Genomic DNA, 26,342 nt, shown 5'->3' with positions numbered 1-26,342 from the left:
TTCTGCTTCAACGCCGTAAATATGGTATGATAATGAAATGTTTCATTTCCTGCTTCGTAGGAACGCCGCAACTTGTTCATGTCTAGTCACGAAGAACCTTCTTTGGCGGTCAGACTTCCATATAAGCACCCCGATCTCTTCAGCGTACCGACACGGGGCCTCGTATTCGGCCAGGCTGACAAAATCCTTGAACAAAAAGCCGGCCGTGGCTCTAACACGGTCGCGCTCCAGCTGCCAAAGCCTAATCTGGTCTACAACCGTAGGCGGAAGGACCGATGGCGGGATACCGGCTTGGTTGGATGTGGACCGAGACGCATTGTGCTTGCGCATTTGCGGGTGTGCATGTGTAGCCAGGTATGAAACAATTTGATCGGCCGTGATACCCATTTCAATTGCCCGGCGAATAGACTGCCGAGTGACCTTACCCGTAACTAGGTTAGGAAAACGATACTTAAGAGTCGTAAACAATGCAATAAGAGAGATTTGAAGCGGTGAAGATGTGTATGCATAAAGTCGGTAGTTTGTTTCAATGATAATGAATCCAGAGCCAGGTTGATTAGAGTCGGCCCCGACGGGGCCAGAGAGTGTGCCGGCTATTGGATTTCCCAGCGCACTTGAGTCCGATGTAAGGGTGGTCGCAAGACGAGTGGGATAAAAATGGCTCGCTTCGGGAGAATCCTGATAGACGATGCCAAAATCCGCTAAATCGGTTAGAGTGCGAAGTTGGTTCGATGTCAAATGTTTCTTTTCGTACGATTTGCCGAGTTCCAGACTGCTGAGGAGAAATACAAAGGAAAGCACTTCAACACTATCCATCCCAATAGCTTCCGCACTCTCAACGTATAGAATCAAGATATGCCAGACTTGGGTGCCTACATCTTGAAGGACAAACGCGAATCCGTCTTGAGTAATTTCGACGCGGCGATCTCTGATCTCCACCAGATGTCCGGCCTGTAAAAGTTGTTTAACGCCTTTACTCAGGTTCGCATCGCGTTGTATTCCGAGCCCACTGGTGCCAACCATATAACCAAGCACCCCTTCCCATTGTCGGCGCGCATAGTCATCAAGATCCGAGATCGAGACATTCTCCGCATCTGATAATCGGTAAAGCACCCCAAACGACTGTGTTTTTTCAGCACCTGTAAGAGCTTGCCGAAGTGAAACTGCGAATGGGTCGGTGACCATGTAAGCGCGGACGTTGGCCGCAGTTGTGGTATTCGAAAGGATGTGTAGTCTTCCTAGGATTGAAAGGGCGCTATCCCGTTCCCTAGACACAAACAATCGGTCAGCTGTCCGCAAATTTGCAACAACTGTATTTAAAAGGTGCATGACTCACTTCAAGCTCTCAGATCTCACCCAAATCTCCAAGTCCGCCGCTGGAAGCGGATCCTTCAAATAGAGGAGCGCCATCACGAAGCATTTTGCTATCGTTGCAGATGGAAGGTTAACCAGGACCGAAAAGGAATGGCCGACCATAACATATCTACGTACCCAGGTCAGGCAGCATGCGCCTGAAGATAGCAAGAGCGGTAGAGGGCTGTTGGTAGAGCTTGAAGAAGACCGTTCCGGGAAGGCTTTCGAGATAATCAAACGGACGTGACGGGGCCGCCGCCATTTTGCCTTCGGAAGCAAATATGCGCTATCACCTCTGGAGCATGATGCGGCCGACAACGACGGAGAAGAAGCGCGAGTGAGAGAAGAAAGACAAAAGCAATGAGGCCAAAGCAGGGTACGAATAATTGCTCCGGCGGCCCAAACGGCCTAAAGCGCAGTCCGCGGCGATGATCTCACCCAGCAATACAGAGTACTCCGGCTTGTACATCTCCCGATTTTGTACTCGTCCTCTACAATTGGCCCGATTATATCACCAAAAAAAAAAATGACTGCTTTGCGATTTGTCAGATCTGTAAGTCTCTTTGTATCTCATATTGCTATCGTCTAATCGTTCTAACCAATGCACTAGGTTTGGGAATCATTCCGGGCCACTTCGGGGCTAGAGCCTCGGTAGGTAGTACAGCCAGTGTGATAAGACCAGCCATTGCTAACGCAGAACTCATTCCGGCCACAGTCTACTTGACAATGTATGTATTCAGTCGTTGCTGGAGATTGTGGGCAGCTCTTGCCTAGCCATTATCTCTCGGGCCTTCTCGTCACTTCTAGAGTGTCGGCTATAAACATCGCGATGTGCTAATCAGTATGTCTCCAGCTCCGGGTAACTGCTGCAAAGCCTGGGACTGTGAATTTCGAATTGGATATCCAAAAGGAACATACAGTATGGCAACTATCTTATGCTACGGGACAGGATGACTCATAGAATGCCAGAACCGTTTGAGTATCCTCCATGGTGGTACCATCGCCAGTATGGGTAAGTAGTGCCAAAGGCGTTATCCTCCCTTTCCCGAAATCTCTCTGACATTTGGATATTTAAGTCGATCTCGGTGGCTCATTGGCCGTCGCATCCCGGGGGCTATATGCTACAGGTGTATCAACCGATCTAAATGGTGAGTAGCGATGTAGCTTGACCCAATTGGGGGCTGATCTCGAAATACACCTAACGATCTTCAGTGACATATCTCAGCTCTGGTGGTAAGGTCGGCGATAAGATTCTGGCGGTTCGTCCAAACCCTGCACATACCCACCCATATCCAGTTAATCAACATATGGCTAACTCCACTGCAGGAGGTGACTTGTGATAAATGTATGTTTCCAGGTGTTATATGCAGAAACACTGCAACAGCATTTGTCGACAGCCTTTCCATTCAATGAGAATCTGCCTTTTAACTGATCTGCAGTTGGCAAGACCCTTGCGTATACCTCAATCAGGTTTATGAGTCCCAAAGGCGACATCTTCGCCAGGGGAAGTCACACTAAGTATGTAATACTGGGAGACCGTTCCGATCAGTGCTAACACAAATGACAAATAGATATGTCGCGCTTGCCTGGAAAGACCCTCAGAATATTGTTGAGGATTTGAATGAGCGCAAATCATCGTAGGAATTTTTTTTTGCATATGGGGACTGCGCGCATGAAGACCCCGACGATTCTAAATAAATACCAAATATATATAGATATACAAATGCGCACGCTAAGAACTTTTTTTTTTAAAAACCAGAGTTTGTAAATTGGAATGCATAAAATTAAAGGCAGGCTCCCGGCTCTTGGAATTTCCGTTAATTTTTTAAATACCATGTTCAAGTGTATACATGTTCATGCAATGGATCTTCCTCCCCTTCTTCACCTGCCCCAAGCATAACTTCATCTCCATCTTCTGCAACAAGGTCACCCTCCTCATCCGGCATCGTCTCATCGACAACTGCGTCCTGTTCACCCATGGCCTTGATTTTGGCTTGGGTCATCTCGAACACATACTGCCCGAGATGCTCCACGCCTTCCATAGGGCTCCCTTGAACATCGTCATCCAATGTCCGAGTGGCAGGGAACATCTCTCCAGGGGCGAGTATGAGTTTATCTGGACGTTGTAGCAACAAGTCAAAGGCGGGCTTTAGTTCGTAGCACGACTCAAAAACTTCACGGCGGCCAAGAACATATAAACCTAGGCGGGCACGCGAAAGTGCCACCGTTAGGCGGCGTACGTCACGGAGATATCCAACGGTGCGAGTGCGCGTAAGGGAAAGAATGACATCTAAGGACAAGCTGCGGTTAGTATGAAGACTTTGACCTGATATAAAATATATGGTGGGAACTTACAATCATTTTGCTCGCCTTGGTACCTGTCTACCGTCGTGACGATTTTGGGCATGCCAAATAGTGTGTTCTTAGCACACCGATGATTTAAGACATCCTTGATTAGTGCCGTTTGACCCGCATAGGTTGCAAGAATCGAGATTTTTGATGCGGGATATCCAAGAAGTCGCATGAATTGAAAAATGGCAACCGCATACTCTGCTTCCCCAAGGTTTTGGATGAAATGAGGAGTCGGCTCGCGTTCTCCAGAACCTTGGTAGTCTGGAACATTGATGAACTGGTATTCAAACTTGAAACCTGCATTTGCCTGTTTGAACTCCTGCGCTTCTTCAACGATGGGCAGATTCCCGAGGTTTTGGTACCGCCATCGGAAAAGTTCTGCGATGCTTGGTCTGGCACGACCCTGTTGGTCCAAAGTGATAGTTGGGACCCCTAGCCGAACTAAGCGAAGGAAAAGACTTTGTTCGAAATGGGCATATTGTCGGAAGGCCATATTTTGGATGATCGGGGAATTTTGAAGGTGGTCTCCGCATAGAACGACTCTTTTCAGAGGCAGTTGACCTTCTTTCATATTTTGCAAGGCAGCGGGGACAAAACTTTCAACTTCAGTAACTTGTGCAGCTTCTTCCATAACAACATTATCGTAATGGAACCCAAGACCCGCAATCTCCTGGCGTCGCATGGCCGCGTGCGTACTTGTCATTGCGATGATCCTCGCTTCTTTGACAAGCAGATAGTTGGCCTTGTCCTTGGGCTGTCTCAAAATCTCGAACGGGCGGATGTCTTCTAGCTCAGAAAAAATCTTGTCAATGTGGCGCTGGCAGCCCTCTGCCACATCAATCAGTGTCTTCTTCGGAGCAGAAGGATCGAACACTGGCGCCGGAGCGTTGGAGAAATACTCATGGAATGGGAAGGTTGCGATGATTTCTTCGGTTGATGCATTCTCGGCACGAGCAGAATCCCAGTACTTCGCCCATGCTGGTTTGACGTAGACTGTATTGAAGTAGCCGGCAGTCTCGCAGGAATTTCCGTGTGCACCTTGCGCTCCAATCGAAACTGCCAAGCGTGTGACCTCCGCGAGAAAATAGTTCCGATTGTCGAGGAACGACTCAACGCGGCCATACTTACTATAACTGGACTCTGTATCTAATTCTTCTTCGCCATGACCGAGGCGCAGTAGATGACGCTCATCGATATCCAACGAAACAATTTTTCGGAAAAGTTGATTTAAGGCCTGATTGCTGTGTGCAACAAGGAGTGTGCGTTCGTTGGGGAAATTATGATAAATATTGTTGATAATTTGGGTGACGACATCAGTCTTTCCGGTTCCAGGAGGCCCGATAATAACCGTGAGCCCCGGTTGCGTCCCCGAAGCAATTGCATCGATTTGAGCCGGCGTGAAACGAACAGTATTGAGTTTTGGCGCATCTACTGGATATGGGCCTGGGTTTGGTGGCTTGTACGTGGAAACGCGAAGGGCCTTAGGTGCCGCTTGCGCCTCGACAAATTGGTCCCTCCGACGCTTCTTCGATGCGCCAGATACAGGCAGTTGTGTGGGCTCTTCGATATATTCAAGGGCATAGGGTGGGGGAAAGCTCGATGTAGCATCGACAGAAGGCTCAATTGTCAGGCCCGGAAAACTCTCGATCAGATGTTGCCAGTCCAAAAATGTATCTCTAAAGTCCACAGACTTAAGCCGATTAGGCAATTCCGTGAAGCGGGCTCCGGCAGGATCTCCATAGCCCAGGAAAATATCCTGGATCCACGGTGGCAAGGTAATATCAGACACGATAAGCCTTTGCATCGTTTCGAGGATCGACTTGAAGTTATTCTCTCTTCCTCTCCTTCTTGCAACCACATTGATCAGCGGGTAGATATCAGACTTCTCTTGCAAATTACGATCCTTATCCCCTTTGAAAGCAACAGGGTCTAAATTGACCAGTAACCTTCTAATGCGAGGGCGAGATCGGTACCCATTTGCCTGACTAGATGTTGAGTCGCGCAATGGACGACCCGCTTCATCGAGGACTTGTACAACGTCTGCCGACCTAAGATGAACAATACTAGGCGCCTGAGCAGCACTGGAATCTCTCAATCCAATTCTACCTGGATTACCAGGTTGCACAGCGAGCAGGAAGACAACATCGTCAGGACGAAGAGAATCCCACTCCGTACGGATGTGGTCTGCCAATCTTCCAACCTCGATGGTAATCTCTGCCCGCACGAAGGCTGGCTTATCGGATCCAACTTTGGGAGGAGCGACCTCAATTATGGCGGGCTTTGCAATTGGAATGGCCATACGAGAAAACCCATCGAATGTCAAAGTTTTTCCGTCCTGACTTGATCGAGGTTGCATTCGCTTGATGATAGATTCCAAGTCCTTTCGGATTTGGAAAAAAGCCTCCGCACGGTATAATAGGAATGACCGCCAAAGAAAATCGCCGAGGCTGAGATACTGAAGATTCAGCTTGGGGATAGCGAGTGGTCTGGATCCATCGTACGTCTCATTTCGAAGTAAAGATGGGTCGTACAGACTTTCTTCCGTCGGGACAACACTGAGATTAGACGCAGCTTCTTGGAATGAGGTTGTTCGTTCATAATACGACAAGAGCACCTCCATGTAAAGCTGACGATCGGAAGCAACGTTCGCTTGCTTAGGGTAATTCGTGCGAAATCCTAGGCGCGAGCATAGTGTTTGAAGCTCTAAATCGTCCAGCGAGTTTAGTTGACCCTCCAGTTCGGAACGCTGTTCAATGGAGCCATAATTTGATAAAGCCAGGATTGTCAGTTTTTCCCTAAAATGTTTCATAGAGGTCCTCTGTAGTTGCGCCAAGTCATGACAATGAGTATCGTACATTGCTTGGGCTGAGAGGGCCTCCCCCGTATAATCGTTAATTGCAAATGTAGCGAAATGTTTGAGGAGATTATAGAAATCGCGGAAAAGCGCGTTTTCTGCCGAGCGATATAGCTGAGATAGACTCAAGATAGGTAGGAGGTGAAGATCCTTGAGCAAAGTATTTACGTATCGCCTCGTGGGAAGCTGGCTCTCGAGATCGACAAGAAATTCAAGAAACCGTTCGCAGTATCGAAGGTCATCTCTCTCGTCTTTCTCGGCCCCGTTCAATCTTCGGAGGAAATCTAGAAGCATGGTGTACAACCAAGACCTCTCGAATCGCATTCTCGTCTTAGTCGCTTCGTCTCCCGCTTCATAGCGCTTCGTAGATGCCCTCCATGCCTTTTTTAGATTTGGAGCTTTCGCAAGAACCCGTTCTCGCGCCTCCTCGCTATGAAGATTATGCCAGATAGATATGGAAACTAACGGAGCGCATTCTTTCCGAATTAACGAATTCTCGAGCGACTGAAAGGCACTGATCATGAAGGACATTATAGAAATGCGGGAAGACGTATGGAGCGACTGATCTATACTCATGGAAAGGATCCGGTGGAAAAGGTTTGAGAAAACGTCGGGTCGGTCTGAGAAGATTTCTAGAATTGATCAGCCTTCATACGCCATATAAGTAGGCTTGTCCTTACCCCATATTGGCAAATGCTCTCTCTGTTTGACGCCCACAATCAATGTTAGTAGTAGGACATGATAATTTGAGGCGTCTTCGGTGTAGGTTGGCCAAAGAAACCTGTTGATAATTTAGTAATGCCGAGCCAGATTGAACAGAAACGAGATGGGCAATACTTTTCTAGAATGTTTAAATTTTCCAAAATAAGGAGTGAATGGAAGCTGAAGTTTTCGGCTTCCAGAGGATCCCATATATCCTTCTTGATCACATCATGCTTTACTTTGCGAACATTCGCAGTGTCGAGCCAATGCGTCTTGGCTAGTCGCACCCAAGGACTATCATCGCGAAAGTCCTCCACAGTCGGTCTGGAATCGAGGCCGGACGCCATGGCATGTTGTGTCTGGAGACCCATTCCTCAATGTTCGAGTTGCCCAAGGGCCAAAAGCTCTCCTAGCGCGGCCCGATACGTACATGGATTTGCGCAAATGGTCTGTGGTGGCTGACCCAGTTTAGGCGCGCGCCTAGCGCATTTTTTAATTGGTGGGCTAAAGCTCGTAGAGCCGCAGCAACGAGTTGGCTGCAAAGGCTGAAGCTCCCTCGCAAATCCAGCTTCACCTGCGACGGTGGTATCATCGACCTATGTTGCCGCCGGAACGGAAAATGGCGAATGCAGATGTCGATGTGATCGATGTCCACAGGAGATTGATTGACTCTCTCTTAGCAAAGGCAGAACAGGTCAAGCCGGGAAAGGGGATTGAGCCCCCGTTGACAGAAACACAGCTTGGGGAATCCTTTTGGCTTATCCAGGATGAAGATGCGCTGCCCGTCAAACAATTGAGTCAACAAACACGGTTTGCCGCTGTGGAAATTGCTTTTCGAGAAAAGTTTTACGGTCTCCTCGTATGCTTTCCCTTCTCAGGCCCCATCCTCGCCGGAATCCGCAACTGACAGCACTGTCATACCAGGCTTCTACAACGATCGAAGACTCCGAGTTTGTTTGCATATGGAATTTACTGGACATAATATCGGTTTTTTCCGACAATGGTTCGTTTTCGCCTCGCAAAGTATTGAAAGACATCCTAACGCCATTTAGAACAATGCGAACCCGGCCTCATATTCTGGTTGATTGAGGAACTATTAGACAGCCAGACGATCGAGGGTTGTCGCAAGGTTTTTGATTACTTGGAGTCTCGGAGAGAACGAAACACGAAGGTACGCCTGCCCTCAAACAGCACTTGCGAATGTTGGCCCGCTGACACGCCTAAAGAAACATTTCAAACAAAAGAACTTGATTATTTTAAGGTCTTGCAATGAACTGCTTCGCAGACTCTCGCGAGCTGAGGATACCGTCTTTTGCGGCCGTGTGTTTATCTTCCTGTTCCAAAGTTTCCCTCTTGGGGATAAAAGCGCGGTGAATCTCCGAGGCGAATACCATACCGAGAATGTAACGGCCTTCGGCGATGACACGAAGGAAACTACTGGTGGAACAGATGGCACGGATTTGGATATGCCGGATGCCAAGGAAACAACGTCGGTAGCTGACGTTCAGAAACAAGAGACCGAATCCCAAGCCACCACCGAAAGGGAGGACAAGCTGACCGCGCCTGACATGAACAAGACGTCAAAGGAGACCGTTTCTCAACCTGGAGGCCAAACAGGGGAACACACACCTGATCTCGATACTCTCTACCCCATATTTTGGGGGCTGCAAGCTTACTTCTCGTCACCAACGAAAATATTTAATGCCCAGCACTTCGCCACATTTAAGACCGGGCTTGAATCCACACTATCTGCTTTTAGGACGGTTAATACAGACTTCGAAACTTCTAATAGCAAGACACATGAGGAAATCCGGAAGTCGACCAAACGGAAACGAACCGCAGATGGACCTGAAATTGCAAGCAGCTTCAATCCGAAATACCTGACGAGTCGAGAACTCTTTGATCTTGAGGTATCTTCTCAGATGTGCTATACAGTTTAAAAACAAATAACTTACTCTTCTTAGGTCAACGATACTGCCTTTAGGCGACATGTTTTGGTCCAGGCCTTAATTCTTCTGGACTTCATGCTGTCACTTACGTCAAATTCAAAAGCGAAACTGGCTGATTTGACCAACAAATCTGTTCTATACGGATTTTTACTTAATGACGAGGATGTAAGATAGTTCTAACATTGTTCATTTTGCTTATATCTAACACCGTTAGGCACAATGGGCCGTGGGAATGAGGAAATCAATTGAAGGATATCTTCAAGAAGGTGCGGGAGGAAAATTTTACTATCGTATGGTGGATACTGTTCTATCGCGGGATAAAAATTGGGTGCGCTGGAAAGCTGAAGGCTGCCCTCCGATAGAGAGGCCTGCAGTTTCAGTGGATGAGTATCTTAGCGCTCGCGACAAGGCAATAAAGACATATGCCAACAGACGACTTCGTTCTTCTCCTATGGCCTCTCTCAATTTAAAGTTCCTTTCTGAAAGTGAATCCTTATCTGGAGTCGAAAGACTCAAAGAGACCGAAAGGTAAGCACCAAAAAACCAACCCGCTCAATAAATTGGTAGCGTTGTTTGACATATATTTAGGTTCAATGTTCCCGCCTTAGAGTCGCTCATGCGAGTTATTGAGGATGTTGAATTTGACATTGATACAGCGCAGACGAGGGAAGATAAAGAAGCCGCTGTTCAAGCAAAAGCAAGCAAGACATGGCTGATGCTGCGGCTTTCTACCAAAAGCAAGTTCGCAGCTTTTGACAAGATCGAAGACGGGAAAAATCTTAAGTCCCTCTTTGAAACCACACAGTCCACTGAAGCCACCGCCCAGCCTACCAACAGTACGCTACAGGATACTACAACGAAAATTTCTCAGGAGGGCGAATCAAATGGGCTATCGCAGGATCATGAAATGGACACTGAAACTGAGGGAGGTGCATCTGCTAAGGCTGATGAGAAGGCAGCTGGTGTGAATGATGCAGTGAGCGCCGAGGCTGATGTGCTGGGATCATGAACATGCACAACACCCCCGTGAGCGCAACGATTTAAGAGTGTCATCGCTTTGATTGGCTCTATTGGCGCTCAATTCGGCCGATCAACTGCCTGGTACAAACGACTTATGCACCTCGGGCTGCAGCCAGGGCAAAACTGATTATCAAAGGGATATATTTTAAGTCGCTGTTAATCCCATGCAAAGGTCCAACGGAGGGTTGGCATTGGGTAAAAGGTAGCTGGAAGTTCCTGCAATTTTTGATGGCTCGACAGGGACGCCTGCGCTGGTTTATTGGTTGACGGCATGCAACTTCCCTCCCGTCCGAAGCCGGTCTCAATCTCCTCGATAATAGCTAAATGCATGTTCCCTGCCCAGTTTTTATGAAGGAGAATTCCGGTTTCAGCTGGCTATCTGTGTGGTCAGTGGGTTATACACGATACGGGAGATGGCTCCTTGCATGTCTAGTGCTGCCCATGGGCGGCGACTAATGGTTGGATATGAACGCAGAACAATTGGCAAGCAGTCTCCTGATCACACTCCTGGTTAATTATTATTTGAAATTATCAGGATTATACTCCGACATTCGCCACGGAGTTTTCACACACAGAGCCAATACTTTCGGTGGTGCATGAATGGACGATATCTGTACAAGAGAAGACGAGACGGACGGGCTACCCTGTAAATAATCGGCAATTACAGGATCATTCGAGAAATCCTTTGACCTTTTTGAGTTTTCTATCCTGTACACGGATCTCGGCAGCCAATTCTAGGCGCCTTAGCAAATTTTCAATGATCAACAATATTACTCCCCTGCAAAGTACCTGCATTAATTAGAAGCTCGGACCTCATCTTGCGTGGTGGTGAAGAACGGCATGCATAAACTCCAATTTAACCGAAACAATCCCAGCCTGGTGATAGCCTGACAGGCGGACAAGGTGAACAGAGTGACGGGAACGTGGGGGAGCAATTCGCTGGCACCTTGAAATCAGAACATGGAAGTGCTGAATTCCTCGAGGCGAAATTAAAGGGCGTCTGTCATGTTTCACGGTAAAATTAGGCTCGAGCCCTAGAAGGCGGAAGCTGCCCGGTTCTTCACGTCTTGGTTAGGCCGAGAAAGCCATCAACGTCTGAGCCAGCGTTTCAACGTTCCTCAGCAGCAAAGAGAAGCATCGCGAGACCAAGAAGGTAACCATCCCGATATTCTAGATGGATACCGAAGGTATCAGATTGCCCAGCAAGGATCCATGATGTCGACGGAGTTACGTATATGTCGGTAGAATGTGCCTCGGTAGAATATGCCCGAAGATAAGGCACATCCCGCCACTACGGAGTCCAAAGATTTAAAGAATGGAGATGCGGCGTTTCAGCTTGGCCGGTGACCCGCACAGACCAGACAAGGACTGAGGAACTGAGGACTCGTATACTCTGTCCAAAGCTGAAAACCAAAATGAAGGGGAGTTTGTTCTCCATCTGAGCACGGCGCGAAGCCTTAAAGCAGATTAAACCAGCATCACCGCAATGGCTTTGACTGGCTGCTTTGTGCATCGTGGATTCGCCTGTGATCTTCTTCCCCGCACCGTTGCCACACGATGCCACTGCGATCCAGGATCATCGATGTCCTTTTAACACCAAGAAGAAAGCTTTGACGCGATCAGGCCATAGTGCAGAATACTAGTCTCGACACTTGGATCCTTCAGCTTAGGGGCTTACGAAGTCCCTGCCTCTCTCCACTTTCGGCCCAGTCATTTTCAAAATAGTACGCCGATGCCTCCTGGAAGGACTGTTACCAAAGTACCCGCTCACCGTCTGTAAATGTCAGGTATTGGTATGCCCACGCACAGGGCGGGATATCAATACGGATACGTAGTTAGTCCGGGATCTCACATTTGACATCTCCGAGATTTCGCCTGGAACTTTTCCTATCTGGGCAAGAAGCCCATTCAAGATCAAGGTCAACAGCGGCTGAATATGACCGTCAGTGCCAGATGTCAATCCTTCACAAATTGACGCCTTCCTCCGGTTAGCAAGGGACACAAGTCTCACGACTGGCCAGGAATTCTCCGAGTGAAGCCAAGAGCCGAAAGCCTTTGCGGTGCGTTTAGAACCTCCAGAGCTGCTTCCATCGTTTTCCACCGAACGATTCCGTGCGAACCTCGTTCCTGGAAACGTCGTCTCCGAGGAGTCTCCTTCTCCTTCGGAGGCAAGATTGACGACATCGACCTCGAGCGGAGCTGAGCCCCATCGGGTATTAAGTAATTCTGCTGATTGGAATACGTACTCTTCGAAAAGGGTCTTCAATCCTTGCTTACTGCTTTTCCAGCTACGGACCGAAAGGAGTTGCTCTTCTTGTAATGGGGCAGATGCACCGTGAAGCGTGAGAGAAAAGGTGCAGAATAATGGCTCCCAGATGATTTCGCAGTGCGTAGATGGTATGCGGAGCTGCGTTACGGAGTGCTGACGGGCCTACTACCCTGTCCGTCAGCCTCGAGTGTCATATCCTGGCTGCTTTTTTATCCTGCTCTAAGCGAGCTCACCTCAGACGCTGGATTCGATCAACAGTCGACTTGTTGACCCACTACGACTCATGTCGCGCTCACAGTCAAACCCCTAGTGATTTCTTATCTTTTTCTCGCTTTTGATTTCTCTTCTGCATGATCTATACTATTTCCGACTTCCCCTTACTTTCTCTAACGGACGCAACAAGGAACGACCTCGTCGAGAGAATTCTGGAAACAAGAGTGCGTTTCGAAGACTTGTTTGGTTTTCTTCTAGCAGCATTGAAGTTCTGCACTGGCCCTGTTTCGTCTCGCTCTGTGGACGTGAGCGTTTCATGCAGGTGCCTTTTGGTGGAGTTCCCTTCCCCTCCTGAGTCCTGGCTCCTTCTCGCCCCGCCTGCAAGTACTAGCCAGTGGAGAATGGAAAGCGTGGAAGCCGTTGACACTTGACAAGCACACGATTTTTCCGCAGGCTCAGACAGTCTCGGTCCAGTGTCCGCTCTTGTAGTCTCTCCTAGTGTTGTCCTGGATTTCTGGTTCCCAGCAAGCTGCTCGGAACACGAATCTCGGTCCATCCCAGGAAACTCTGAATCAACAGGGACGATTCAGGTCACTAGTAATCGCCACGACTCGCGTCGATTGTGGTGATCGTCACCTCGAGTCTCCCGGAGTCCCGGCCTCCAGGCCCTGACGCAGATGCCGTGGAGCGTAGTCTACACCGCAGGAGTTCCCGTCGACCTTTTGAAGGCCGGTCGTTACTCGGTCAAAAAGACACTCCCGCGCTAGTCTAAACCGGGCAAGGAGGTCAGGCCTCCTCCGTCTGCGACTTCTCCATTTGGTGGAATTTATTCTTCCTGTCACTCCTTGTCCCATGGCTCTGGATGAATTATTCCATGATCCGTTGAGCCTTCCTCCAGGACCCGTTCTGTTCCTGAATTTATCAAACAAATCAGAAACTGCCAGGCGGAGTGCAAGAGGAGTCTGTGATCTTCACCACTGTATCATTCCTGGCACCTGCTGCCATATTCCGCTGCCCACCATCCCCATTATGGATTGTGTATTTCCGTGTGGGAGGAGAGGAGACGAGGTTTCACTTTTCCTCGTGTCGTCCCCATTCACGTCACTGGAGAGTTGGGACGGTGTGTCTTGGCTGACTGATGCCGGACAGGGCGCTAACAGGGCTTCAACGTTAGGGCCTCTTTTGCCTCGATGCAGGCTCTGTGTTTGGTGGATTCCAAGCGAAAGCACCACTTAGTCTCGCTCTCCCGGAACGTCTTCCACATGGTGTGCCATCGTCTCCATCGGAGAGACAACCTGAACCTGTGACCTGGCAGACTGCTTCACCATGCTCAATGCTGGTGCTTGAGTCGGCCCCAGCTCCGACAGGCCAGCCATCAAGAGCAAGGGTCCGCTTCCCCCCCTCTAGCAACGGTTGATTGGTGAGCAAAATAGACGGTGGGGATGAGTCTAAGACTGTCCCCCAGTGACCCGCAACGATGCAATGCTGCGGGTTCAGGAATCATCCCGGTTTGGCGTGCTTGTTCCACGCCCAAAGGTTTGCCAAACAGCTTTGGCCTTCGACGGGCAATCCCTATCGATAAACTATCGCGAACGGCGGCTCATCTCTGCTCTGTAACACCTTTGCCCATGTGGAAATTGGATAAGCATAGGTGGTGGCCTCATCCTTTTCATTGCACGGTGCACCACTAGTCGCGCGAATCGACGACAACAGTAGTTCCATTCGTGAAAGTCAATTCTCGATCGCGTACGACTGTACCAATTACTGTCACATTACTACCCTCTTCGTCTTTTCCCACAGGGCTGCTGCAGACTGCTCCCTGTTTAGACCTCGTGGGATCGTCTACTTGCCACCTTCTCTCTTGTCAACGGGTATAGCCATCCTATTGCCCTCCCTCCAATTTTAAGACATTCACTTATTATTCTGTCTTTATTTGACATCCCATCTACTCCGTATTCTTCCCTTCAATTTTCCTGTGTCTATCTTTGATTGGTTATCCGCCCAACTTTGTCTATCCCCCGAACTCCAGATAGCGCCAACGTTCGTTCAATCCAAAACACCTTGCGACGAACCTTTATATGATCATTACTATCGTCAGATTCTACTCCAAGTAGTAGCTCCGCCTAATAGACTCCCGCCGCACACCCTGCTACAGCTGCCTTTTTGTTTGAATTTCAAACCAAGTTCTCCAAATACCCACCTTTCTGTTACTCTTGGTCTGCATTAGCCTTGTGAGTCCCGCCGGCACGTTCTGATACTTCTGGGAGGATGGCTCATATCTGTATCTTGGCGTGAGATATCTCAGCCTTCGAGTCTTTTTCTTGAGAGACAACTTGTCAGTTTTCCTTGAATCGCCTCCTGCATTAGGCCGTGCTTGCCATTCGTCTCGAAAGTCGAGACCCGTCAGCCTTCCTTCCATCGACCGGAGGAGACACTCCATCGCCAGTTGCCACCCCTCACTCCTGGCACTTCCCTCCCCTGCAGGGGCACAAGTGACAGATCCTGTGGATCATTATTCTCGGACTTTGACCACAGTCCTGGACCTAAGCGCCGCGGGCTTCCTGGCCTTGTTTTTTGAATACCCTGATCTCTTTGTCGTGACCCGCTTGGATAAGCACTGTTTAATCTCTGATCCTCCCTTCTTCCCTCACCAGGCGCCAGGAGGCTGGAGTTTTCGGCCACACCAAAGACCCAACTGTGGAAATCGATCTTTTTTTTCTTACCGCTGGCCTATGGTGATCTCAGTCACGACTAAGACTCCCCTTTAATGTTTTTATAGGAAACATCTACTTGGTTAGGCCATTTCTTGTTTCGTCATCTGCTGAGCCCGGCAATAGTCTCAGGACGATCTAAGAACGGCAAACGAGGAACTTTTTATTTACTTCCATTCTTATCACTACCCCTGGACCAACGACTCCGAGACCCTTGGCCCTTCCAGAAGTCCTTCGACATCTTTCTTAGACCCACTCTATTCAGGGCCAGCAGTGTCCCTTTTTAGATCTCCATCACTATTTGACCCTCTCCTTCAACATCATCTGAACAGCTACATACGCCTGCGCTGAAATCGTGTTCCTGAGGGACCTTCATGGATTAAGCAGAAAAGGGGTATTACCACCATGTCAGTCAGTGGTCCTTGTGCCTGGGTGTCTACGGTGCCATCACCAGCTACCCATTCTCCCGCAATCACGAGTTCCTGGGCCACAGTCTCGTGGAACAGCGAGCAAGAGCTATCGAAGTCGAGGGTAAATCTGCCGGCTCTATCCGGAGTCGGACGGAAAGCAGGCGAGCAAAACAAAGATTCTGCGACAGAAATGCAACCTACCGCGATTAAGGCTGAGAAGTCTTTTCCAATCTTGCCTGCTGTCGGTACTGCCAATGCAATGCAGTACCCGGGAAATGGGGCATCGTTGGATGGCTTGCAGGCCCAAAACACGAACGTCCAGGGCGACACCATGTCAACGTTGAAAATAGGCTGCCTCGACGTCGAGAATCGAGAGACGGAAGATACCCAACCGAACGAAGAAATAACCTTCAAAGTCAAGTCCGAGATTACAGACGATCTGCATGAGGACGAGAAGGACAATAGCGAGATCAACGCAGCCTCTTCCGACGATGATGGGGCAGGATCATCTGCTGCCGGCGAGAAGAGGGCCTCCCAGGATTCGAAATCGGATAAGAAAAAGATGAAGAGGTTTCGGTAAGTCATCGAATGCCACTTCATGCCCTATTGCTGACCCTACGGAGTCTCACACATAACCAAACACGCTTTTTGATGAGCGAGTTCACTCGGCAGGCACATCCTGACGCAGCACACCGAGAGCGACTATCGAGAGAAATTCCTGGACTAACCCCCCGTCAGGTTCAAGTCTGGTTCCAAAATAGGTACTTTTCTCTCGGCACAGGGAATGGCTTTTCTTCTTCAATAATCTCTAACGCACAAGTTCTTTTACTAGACGTGCCAAACTCAAGCGGCTTACCAGCAACGATCGGGAGCGTATGTTAAAGTCTCGAGCGCTGCCGGATGACTTCGATACAACTCAGGTGTTGCGAACTCCTTTTGGAAGTAAGGGTTCTTCAGAAGTACCGGTTCGATTACCCACATTCTGTTGGCTGTACCTCTAGTCTAATATATGTGTGCTTAGGGACTACTCACCGAAGGGTTACCGCGCCTGAACGATGAAGATTACGTTATATCTCCATTGAGCTCAGCCTCTACCAGTGGCCCTGGCTATCCATCTGCCTCATCAGAAAGGGGCTTCGAGAACTATCAAAACCGAGGCGCAGCAGCAACGGTTCCAGACCTAAGGAGCAATCGTGGAACCTTCCCTTTCCCTCGATCGAGCAGCTTCTCCGAATCTTCTTTCAACGCAGGACTTCAATTTCCCGGTCGATTTTCGAGACCTGGAGCAGATGCCATGGGTCATTCTGGGATTTCATATCGGCGGCCAATAGACTACGTTCTAAATCGCCCAGCAAACGGCATGATGGTTGGCTACAACCAGCCTCGTCCATTGGAAGGTTCTGTATCGCCCACTGGCCAGCCAGAACCGCAAATGCCGTACGGAATGGACAGTGCTAGTAAGTTCCCGGCTCGTGTTCAGGGGCCCACAGTGCTAAGACCAATGGTTTCTGTTATAGGTCCGCAAATACATAGCTATCAGTCTCCCCTTTCGGTGGCTACTCCAAAAGCATACGGTGGGATGGAAATGAGCACGCACATACAGCCCGCTGGAAGACACATGCCCACCCTGCAACACCTGCCGATTTCGGACGCACCTGAATACCGCCCGTATTCGTACGAGCACCATCCTTACAGTCTGACTACCGGAATCTCGTTCACGCAATCCAATGCTTCCAGCATGAGTCTACCGGCATCATTCCCCTCCGAGACGGGGCATATCCCGGTTAGCAGCTCCGCCGATGAGAGGATGAACAACCCTACCAATGCCATGGATCCCTTGAGGGCAAAGTACGGACAAGGGTACGAATATGCAAATTACCTCTAGATTGTGAAGCGCCAAGAGTCATTTCTTCTCAATTTTCGCCCCTCTGTGCGCTACTTCGACGGTGGAGGCATCTTATAATAAATTGGATGGTTGTACAAGTACAACCTTAATTCATCGGAAGAGCGCCGCCTGGTTCTTTCTGGTATATACGTTGGTGATTGGATATAGTCGACATTTTCTTCACTCTTGTTTTATTGAATACTTATTGCTTACAAGGCGGAAAATCATTGTTTGTACACGGAGTTGGGATGATTGGCGCTGGGTTTGTTTCTTGTGCGCATAACTGCTATTTTGCTATGCTTGGCCTTGTTTAAAAGACCTTTTTTAGCTGAGCTATAATGTTAAATCTTTGCTATTTTCGATATACGTGCCTACTTTCAGCATGAACCGTGTGCCATCTCGCCACCCGCGACACTCCTACGGTGTATATTCCAATCAGCTGTCAGGAAAAGCAATTACTTTGGTGCTGACAACCCACTGCCCAATGCACAAAGAAGAATTACCAATTTCGAGCTCAGCGATCTATATCTGACCAATCAATCTCCCATGATTTTCTGACACGGCACTCCGGGGCAGCAGGTGCCGCTGTGGAGCCCAGCCAATCAGCATTGCCAGATTGCTAAGCACCGCCGCCGATGACTTGATGCGGAAGAGACCCTACGATGTATAAATACTCCAGGTAGCACCAGATGATATTTGACTTATCCGTCCTCATCTGTCTACATATATTCCCGAGCTACCTTCTTGTGGTATCAATTCGCTCCTCGCCAATCCACCCGCAAACACATTGGAAATACTTCGCACAAAATCAACTGACGCCACCACTCCAATACCACAAACTCCAGCCCTCAACTGAGCCCACTCCAAAGAACATCTACGGAATATCCTAGAACAAAATCAGTCAAAATGGTCCACCCTGCTTCAACCTGCTGCAAAACCAACCCTAGCGGCGGCTGCGTCTGCGCCGCACAAGCAAAGTGCTCCTGCGGGAAGGAATCCGCCCTCCACTGCACCTGCAACAAGTCTGCAACTGAAAACACTATCCAGGGTGCTAGATGCTCTTGCCGTATGTTCAACTCCCCCCACTATCTCACTTTTGCTCGATATCTGTATACGGGGCGCTATTGAGTCGCATTTGCTAACGGTTGTCGCAATCTAGGTGCTCGCCCCGCCGGTCAGTGTACCTGTGAGCGAGCGACGAGTGAAAACCACCCTGTGGCTGGAGAGACGTGTCCTTGCGGGAAGAGAGCAGAGGGTAGGTTTTCTTTTTGCTTCAAACTTTGGTTTTCATGCCGTTGCTGATTTTTTTTTTCGTGCTAGCTTCGTGTACCTGTGAGAAGGCCAGTGCCATTGATTCCGCCCTCGAGACGGATTTCACGACTCATGCTTAAGATGGGACAAATTAAAAACTTAATGATGTCGGAGGTCTTTTATTTTGCCTTTTTTTTTCCAGATTTTCATTGTATCATTCAATTAGGGCTGGCGTTGCAAGGAGTTTCTGAGGTGGGGTTACCATGACACAGCATTCATTGGAGCATTCAGCATCAAACAAATCAATCCAACCTTCAAATACGAATTCTAGTATGAGAATACACAGCGAGTCCACGGTATCTCAGTCACGGTTATTACTGTTTAAGCCATCCACGAATCTCCAAACTGACAAATGTATTCATCTCGAAACTCACGCAAGCTTGCACTCGCCTCTTCCGTTGCACAAACATTCTCTAGCACCATAAACGCCCTTTTCACTCGATATCCGGCCAAATCGCCATCATGCGAGCGCTGAAATGGTCGCGAGTAGCTTGAAGGCATTTCGAATCCCGTCGCAATATCCGGCTCGTTGAAGGAATCCTCGTACTGAAATGCGTTTGTGAGAGTCATGAACCGACCAAGCCAGTATGCCTGAGGCATGGCTGTTTCGACCTGTGGCCGATCATTGAATTGCGGTGTTAGTTTTGTTCTCGTCTTGGGATTGAACACACGAGATGGAGCCCGCCCTGGGATAGTAACAATATGAGGAGGGACAGTTGGTGGCAGTGGTGTTGGTACCATTTTCTCTATTTGGACCCTCCGTCTGGTAATGCTGCTGCTCACTAGAGGTAGCTTGGATCCTAGTTCATTTGCACCTTTGGGGGTGGCCCGGTTCCCGTCTGCATCTACTGGGGCAAGTGCTGTGGGGTGCTGTAGGTTCATCGGGTATGCCTTGGGGGAGTTGTTTTCTTTGGCTTGTTCGTGAGTCTGCGTTTGTAATTGCGTTTTCTGTATTTGATTCGTTTCTCCTGCTAGGCTAGAGTTCGGGTTCTGTACCGGTATGGGCAACTTTGTCTGCTGGGGCGATTGCATTTTGAAGTCCTCAAAGCCCTTAGACAACCGGGTGCGTCTGGGGAGTGCCATTGTGTTCCTCGTCGTTGCTGCGGAAGAGGCCTCTAGAGAAGACAGCCTGTCGCTGTCGCTGTTGCTGCTGTAACTACCACTTACTCGTCGCTCTTTCCTAATAGGCGCCGGTGCTGGTGCTGAAACCCTCATCTCCGCAGGCGTACTTTCACGGCCATTGTAGCCATGAACAGATTGTGTTCTAACCATAACAAATTGCCGATCCTGATGTTGAGAAGTAATGTTTCCTTGTAGTGTAGGCATGCTCGTCCGGCTTTCAGACATGTTATGCTTTTCCCGGCTTTCCACAGTCCCTCGTCTTCCTAGACAGGATAACACACTCCTTCCTTCTTTCAGACATGCCGAGTGGGAGTAGAGGTCATTCTCAGGCAAAATATTCGGGGTAGGAACTCTTGAGGAACCAACTATTGGCTTGGAATTGGGTTCCACAGATGCGTGAGTGCGAGGAACCACATCTTTGCGATTGAGACGAGAAGCGAAGCGTCGAATTCGGAAGCCCCTTGTTACATGAGATGAGTCTGGGCTATTCTCCTCGTGCTCGCACTCAGGTTTCTGCTCTTGTTCATGGTTGTTCTCATAGTCTCTGTTGTCTAGTGCGTATAAGGGGCTGCGATGGCGAGGCGTTGAGATGTTATGGGTTGAGCGAGAGGATTGCGAGTCGTAGCTAGATGTAACACCGTCTTTCCTAGCTGAGATTGACGCCGATCTGCTCTGCATGGTAGAAGTACCCTCGGAGAAAGAGGTACGCCTAAATTTGCAGCTAAGGTGTTTTCTGAAGGTGTTGCGGAGGATTTGAAGGGTTGTTGTTAGGAAACTTCTTCTCTTCTTGTTTCCGACCATCATGGACACACTCAGGGGCAATTGGGGAAAGGCAATGGTAGAGGAACACAGAGCAGAATCAACAATAGTCATGCTACATTTGTTTTGGGGAGGGAAATGTAATGTTTGTTTATGGCGGCAGCTTGCTGGTGAATATCAGGCCCACCTAGTTCGTTGTTCACTGGCATACATCAAAACATCAGACATCCTCAGGAACCACAATTCTGCCCTCAGACACCCTCACAGAACTGCCCATCAAGGTCAGACTCTCAATCCTGCCCACCTCCTCAATAACCACCTCAACCCCAATCTCGCTGCGTCTCCCCATCTCCACTCCCTGCACAACATCATACTTGAACTGCCCAGTCCCCCGCCCACTCAGCGACAGATACGCCGCCAATCCACTCGCTGCACTCCCCGTTGCGGGATCCTCAAGGTTTCCTATGATCGTCCTCGTCCGAATAACCCTCCTTCTCAACTTCTCATCCTCCACGTCCCTAACATAAAAGTATGTCACAAGCAAACCCTCAACCCACCCCGCGTCCAAATACGCCGAGTCGGCCGCCTGGCCCCCATACGCTGTCGTCACAGAGCTCAGTGCTTCAAGTGAGGGCAGTTCAACAAGAAGCTGGTTCATGCCTTTCACGACGGAGAACAGAGCAACCGACGAAGGCGCCAGATACGGCTTCAAGGACGGATAGAGTCGCAACGCCTCAGTCAAAGGGTATTTGTTCTCGTGGGTGTGCACGTTATGCGCTACGCGCGCTGCAACGACACCCAGGTTCGCATCCTCCAAGGCAATCGGGAAATTTCCAGCCTTTAGCTGCAAACTCGTCACCTTGGCATCTTGCTCTGGTGCGTGGTGAAGAAACCATGATGCAGCGCCGATTGTTGGGTGGCCCGCGAAAGGAAGCTCGGCGCTCTTGGTGAAGATGTCGACGGTGCGGGATTCGCCGGTGCCTGTCCTCTGGTGGACGAAGATTGTCTCGGAGAGATTAAACTCGCGCGCGATGGTTTGCTTTTGGCGTTGAGTTAGTTGGGGGTCTGTTGGGGAGGGGAGGAAGACCACGGCAAGAGGGTTCCCCTCGTATGTTTTCGTGGTGAAGACGTCGAGGGTGACGAAGTTGACGTTGTTTGCCATTTCTCAAGTACACGAGTGATGTAGTTCAGGAACGGCTTCGTGTACGAGGGGGGAAGGTCGGGTATTATAAGCTTTCTAGGTAGTATGGAGGTTTCCCCACATCCATCAATATCCTGAGTCATCTCTGTTAAAGGCGCAAATGAGTCACGGACAGCCAAAACGTGTTGAAACTGATGATATTCATGTCCTATACGTAAAATTACTGCTATATGCGCGTCCAGTCCAACCCAGAAATTGCCAACTCCTCGTGTCTCATCATTAGATTGTGTCGCATTATTCCGAGTCGCTATCGACGACAAAACCAGCCCGCATGCGTCTGCGACCTGGAGCTGCCATAGGCGCGTCTTCTTCGTCCTCTTCCGCTGCAGCTTCGTTCTCTTTAGGGCTAGAGGTCCTGTCATCTTCCTTATCAAAATGCGGTTCAGCCCCTATCTCTCGGTCTCGGCTGAATGCTAGGTTGTCATCGAGATAGAGCTCATCCTCCGGGGTTTTCGATATACCTTTGCTAATGCCATCGACCCCATCTAATGAGGGTGTCACAGAGGTCTCCCGCGACAGCATGCCCGTGGCGCTCATAAGAATCTCTTCGTCTTCCACCTCAGGACTAGCTTGTGGACTATGCCTCCGTCGCTTTCCGCCCGCTTCCCGTCCGCTGCTGGCACTCGAGCGCTTTCCACGTTTCTTCTTAGATGTAGAGTCTCCGTCGCCTTCAGTTCTCCCAAGAAGCAATGCTTTCTTGATCCGCTCGGACTGTTCCCTGCGTCTTCCTTCTTCGAGACGAAAGAACTCCTGGTCCCCCTCTTCATCGCTTTCCTCGTCACTAGCATGAACGTATAAGTCACTCTTGATCTTCGCTAGACGGGACCTAGTATTCTCCAGTTGCGCTTGACGACGTTCCTCCAATGTTTCATCATCAATTGGCTCCTTCTCCCCGTTATTTTTACGTTTTCTTCTCTTCTTCAGCTCATCGAGCACTTTGGATTTGGATCGGGGATTTGGAGGAAACAGTGGTCCGTCAGGGATGACATCTTCACCTTCGGAATCCGATCCAAAATTCACATCGAGGGTTGTTTGGTCGGCGTTCCCCCTCGGCTCGCTGCCATACTTTCGGCGTAGCAAGTCACTAGGGTCACGCTCGTCTGTGTTCCCAACCACTAGTGCTCTATCAATGACAGATTTTGAGTCCCGCAATTCAGCTGATTTGAGTTCAGAAGGAATAACCCAGGATATGCCTTCGACATTTTCTTGCCCCAGCCGCTCGAACTTCAGCAGAGACATCAGGAGTCGGAGTTTGGCGTTCAAGTACATGGCCTTCTTAAACGATTCATCCTGCGGTTTGACAGCTAAAACATGTTAATGGAAGCGTCCCTGGGGATAGAACTAGAGACACATACTAATTATGGGGTTCGGAGCATCTCGAGACCCCGCGAGGTCGACATCCTGATCATTCTGTTCCCATGCTTCCCTTTCATCGGCAGCCGACCCTAGAACCTCGCTAATCCACTTGACCATTGCAATTTGTTCATCTTTGACCAACGCAGCTACCGCAATAATGAGCTTCTCCTCCACAGTGGAAGCTGCCTTGGGGTCGACCTCTAGTTCAGCTGGGGGTCTTTTGGCTGTAGTTATCGTCTGCCTTTCGTGTCCGTATTCAAGGTAGAATGCGGTCGAGTTGATTTTACTGAACAATAACTCGGTAATTAAAGCAGGTCTTTGCTCGAGCTTTTTCGTGAGTTTGCGTACGAGCTGTTTCACCAATTCCTCCCACTCATTGAAAATGGGTTTCTTGGAATCCATTCCACCCGGTCCTTTGATCATGCGGTAAAACAAATTAAGAATGTCAACTCGGAATAACAACACAGTCATTTCTTGCTTGAAGGCTATCCGATAGAAGTAACGATGGGCGCGTTTCAGCTGGTCTGTGTTCAATTCCTTATAGAATTTGGTGAAAGCCACAAATGTATCGACACATTTCTGGTTGCAAAACTTCCCAGCAAAACGTGTGAAGTCGAACTTACGTTCTTTCGACATCTTTTCGGCCTCAGCATAATCTTCATTTTCCGATCCCAGTTCCTCGTCATTGTCGTCATTGTCCTCATTGCCTGGCTGTTCATCCTGCCTTTTCTTTCTCGCTCGTCGTCGCGATTTAACCTGCATATCGGCATTCTCTTTAGAATAACGTTCCAGCATCCGCAAGAACACATGGGACAACTCCGTGCAAGCATCAAGATAGCCAAATCCTTGATCTGTGTACCCACGAATCACGGCAAGTATGCGATCATGGGTGGTCTCCTCGTAGAAAATTCGATTCTGGATGTTCTCGGCAATCTCTTGATCCTCTTCAAGTGGTGATTGGGCCATTTCTTGTATCGTCAATAAGATCTGTGTGAAACACCGCATGGCGGCGTTAAGATCTTCCCACTCCTTATTGTCAAGGCTATGCTGCATCGATCTGTTCAGGAAAACGAACGTTTCCTGATTCAACACCCCAGCAACTAGCCCAAAACTATCTGGTTCCAGTCCCTTCCCGGATTTTTCACTTTGTGCGTGCTTCTCACGTTGCCGGCCACGGCGAGCGCGTTCTGCTCCAAGAAGCCATGCAACCGTATAGAAATAGTGACGCTTATTGACATCGAGGACACGAACCGATTCTCGTTCAATCGCCTTGCGGACATGTACGAAGAGTGGATTAAACCCTGAATCCAAAAACTCTTCAACGAACATCCGCAGATTTTTTGTGGCGGTCTGATTAATATGGACCGGTGTGCTGAAATCGTTGTTCGCCGTCAAATCCTGGGGTTTTCGGCCACGCCTAGGTCTGTTCCATTTCTTGGTTTGGTCCATCTTGAATAGAGTCGCTTGGCTATCTTTGAGGACGTCTTGGCCGGAGACCGTTGACAACTTGGCATCATCTCGCTTAACCCAGATCATCGTCCCGAAACGGCCGTGTCGTGTTGGTGCGTTTTTCGCGTACTCCCTTCGTAAGGATGACTCTTGCTGTAGCAGATCATTTAGTTCATCGGTTCGCTTGGCGGTCCGTTGAGTATCATTCATAAAAAGTTTCTCGACGTCGATTCCTTTGACGATGTGAAACAAGATTTCAAGAAGCGGAATATCCAACATGTTGAAGTCTTCGCTCACGTTTGAACATAAGGTAAGCAGGAGAGCAAAGACATCCTGATCATGGAATGCGTTGACCGTCGCCGACCTAGAGGTCTCTTCCTCCTCACCTTCCGCGGCAAGACGCGCATTTGCAGAGATTATCACAATATTCCGGAGAAAGTACAGCATAATCTTAAGTATACCTTCGTCCCGAGTTGTCCGTTCTGATCGAGGGGTCGCCATGCTAGGCAGGCCGATTCGAATGGCAGCTCGTAGGAGTCCGCAGCTCGCGAAATTGAGAATACCACGTTTGTAGGACACCTGGGCTTGCTGTAGGTATGGTATGTGACGATGGTGGTTGATTGTCATTTCTCCATGGATCTCTAACGGCCAAGTCAAAGGCACTAGCAATTCGACTGCAATCTGTCAGATATACCACGTTCTCACGGGTGAAGCTAAGCGCAAACCACTTACTACAGGCTAGCGAAATCCTTGACAAATATTTGCTCTGCTGCCCATCGCTCCACCCAAGGGCCAGAATCTGGATAAGGTCCCCATTGACAAGATTCGCTTCCCCCAAGCAGCGCGCAACATCCATTCGGTTGAATTTCTCATCGTATAGTTTTAGCCATCGCTTGATATCCCGTAAACAAGACAGAGCATCATCGCCGAGCATGTATCGACCCGCATCTTCGCCATTGAAACCTCCAAGCTAGAATTGTCAGTCAATTGCAATTACATTCATATCGTAACAGGTAGACTCACTGCTGTGACCAAACTATAGACGTGAGAGCGGACGTCGGGGTCGATCACCTCGACGGTCTGATTATTAAAGGCCACTTCTTCCTCCATCACGGCCCGTTGAATGTGTCTCTCTACCTTTGGTGTTTGTGGTCCCCGTCCTCTCAATCGCAACCAACCGACAGCTCGCGTCAAGACAGGGCCAATCACCACGCGTCGATCACGCGTCACCGCGTTTGACTTTGCAGGCGCCGGGCGGGAGCGGGATACACAGGCGGAGAAACCAAGGAGCCGGGTAGCCGAGGATAGCCGATGACGTCGGCCCGGATCACATGAGCTTCTACTCCGTTGTCGATTGAGCGCAAGTCAAGATCTCCTCTGCTTTATTTCTAATTATCTTGTAGCGTTTCCGTTATTCCTCGCCAAA

At 49.3% G+C, this 26,342-nt stretch overlaps 9 protein-coding genes across 9 annotated transcripts; 4 read left to right on the top strand and 5 right to left on the bottom strand.

The window, feature by feature from the left end:
• Positions 1 to 42: 42 nt before the first annotated feature.
• Positions 43 to 1,615, bottom strand: TFB2 (TFIIH/NER complex subunit TFB2; the record flags this gene model as incomplete). The annotated part of the gene is made up of 3 exons (XM_041696989.1): positions 43 to 1,267; positions 1,337 to 1,424; positions 1,492 to 1,615. The coding sequence occupies 3 exons, from the start codon at positions 1,613 to 1,615 to the stop codon at positions 43 to 45; spliced, it is 1,437 nt and encodes a 478-aa protein (XP_041562565.1).
• A 264-nt stretch (positions 1,616 to 1,879) lies between these two features.
• APUU_80681A (PaaI family thioesterase) lies at positions 1,880 to 2,994 on the top strand (the record flags this gene model as incomplete). Its single annotated transcript, XM_041696988.1, has 10 exons — positions 1,880 to 1,906; positions 1,964 to 2,004; positions 2,069 to 2,081; positions 2,207 to 2,272; positions 2,323 to 2,365; positions 2,430 to 2,501; positions 2,566 to 2,612; positions 2,680 to 2,698; positions 2,793 to 2,871; positions 2,925 to 2,994. The coding sequence occupies 10 exons, from the start codon at positions 1,880 to 1,882 to the stop codon at positions 2,992 to 2,994; spliced, it is 477 nt and encodes a 158-aa protein (XP_041562564.1).
• A 197-nt stretch (positions 2,995 to 3,191) lies between these two features.
• On the bottom strand, positions 3,192 to 7,632 carry APUU_80680S (RNA helicase aquarius; the record flags this gene model as incomplete). The annotated part of the gene is made up of 4 exons (XM_041696987.1): positions 3,192 to 3,643; positions 3,709 to 7,191; positions 7,240 to 7,340; positions 7,397 to 7,632. 4 exons carry the CDS (start codon positions 7,630 to 7,632, stop codon positions 3,192 to 3,194), a joined length of 4,272 nt encoding a protein of 1,423 aa, XP_041562563.1.
• Positions 7,633 to 7,859: 227 nt separating this feature from the next.
• Positions 7,860 to 10,219, top strand: APUU_80679A (THO complex subunit THO1/HPR1; the record flags this gene model as incomplete). The annotated part of the gene is made up of 7 exons (XM_041696986.1): positions 7,860 to 8,120; positions 8,186 to 8,264; positions 8,314 to 8,432; positions 8,488 to 9,171; positions 9,226 to 9,375; positions 9,425 to 9,738; positions 9,799 to 10,219. The coding sequence occupies 7 exons, from the start codon at positions 7,860 to 7,862 to the stop codon at positions 10,217 to 10,219; spliced, it is 2,028 nt and encodes a 675-aa protein (XP_041562562.1).
• A 5,609-nt stretch (positions 10,220 to 15,828) lies between these two features.
• On the top strand, positions 15,829 to 17,718 carry APUU_80678A (homeobox domain-containing protein; the record flags this gene model as incomplete). The annotated part of the gene is made up of 5 exons (XM_041696985.1): positions 15,829 to 16,409; positions 16,457 to 16,594; positions 16,666 to 16,798; positions 16,855 to 17,290; positions 17,351 to 17,718. The coding sequence occupies 5 exons, from the start codon at positions 15,829 to 15,831 to the stop codon at positions 17,716 to 17,718; spliced, it is 1,656 nt and encodes a 551-aa protein (XP_041562561.1).
• A 906-nt stretch (positions 17,719 to 18,624) lies between these two features.
• APUU_80677A (putative copper resistance protein Crd2) lies at positions 18,625 to 19,109 on the top strand (the record flags this gene model as incomplete). Its single annotated transcript, XM_041696984.1, has 3 exons — positions 18,625 to 18,784; positions 18,878 to 18,973; positions 19,039 to 19,109. 3 exons carry the CDS (start codon positions 18,625 to 18,627, stop codon positions 19,107 to 19,109), a joined length of 327 nt encoding a protein of 108 aa, XP_041562560.1.
• A 241-nt stretch (positions 19,110 to 19,350) lies between these two features.
• Positions 19,351 to 20,829, bottom strand: APUU_80676S (uncharacterized protein; the record flags this gene model as incomplete). The annotated part of the gene is made up of 1 exon (XM_041696983.1): positions 19,351 to 20,829. One exon carries the CDS (start codon positions 20,827 to 20,829, stop codon positions 19,351 to 19,353), a length of 1,479 nt encoding a protein of 492 aa, XP_041562559.1.
• A 301-nt stretch (positions 20,830 to 21,130) lies between these two features.
• On the bottom strand, positions 21,131 to 22,072 carry APUU_80675S (PhzF family phenazine biosynthesis protein; the record flags this gene model as incomplete). The annotated part of the gene is made up of 1 exon (XM_041696982.1): positions 21,131 to 22,072. The coding sequence occupies one exon, from the start codon at positions 22,070 to 22,072 to the stop codon at positions 21,131 to 21,133; it is 942 nt and encodes a 313-aa protein (XP_041562558.1).
• Positions 22,073 to 22,345: 273 nt separating this feature from the next.
• tof1 (putative DNA repair protein (Tof1)) lies at positions 22,346 to 26,026 on the bottom strand (the record flags this gene model as incomplete). The annotated part of the gene is made up of 4 exons (XM_041696981.1): positions 22,346 to 23,415; positions 23,467 to 25,590; positions 25,649 to 25,886; positions 25,940 to 26,026. The coding sequence occupies 4 exons, from the start codon at positions 26,024 to 26,026 to the stop codon at positions 22,346 to 22,348; spliced, it is 3,519 nt and encodes a 1,172-aa protein (XP_041562557.1).
• Between the last annotated feature and the right edge of the window lie 316 nt (positions 26,027 to 26,342).

Source organism: Aspergillus puulaauensis, chromosome 8, assembly GCF_016861865.1.
Source record: "Aspergillus puulaauensis MK2 DNA, chromosome 8, nearly complete sequence".
NCBI lineage: Eukaryota > Fungi > Ascomycota > Eurotiomycetes > Eurotiales > Aspergillaceae > Aspergillus > Aspergillus puulaauensis.
This window is presented reverse-complemented; position numbering and strand designations above follow the sequence as displayed.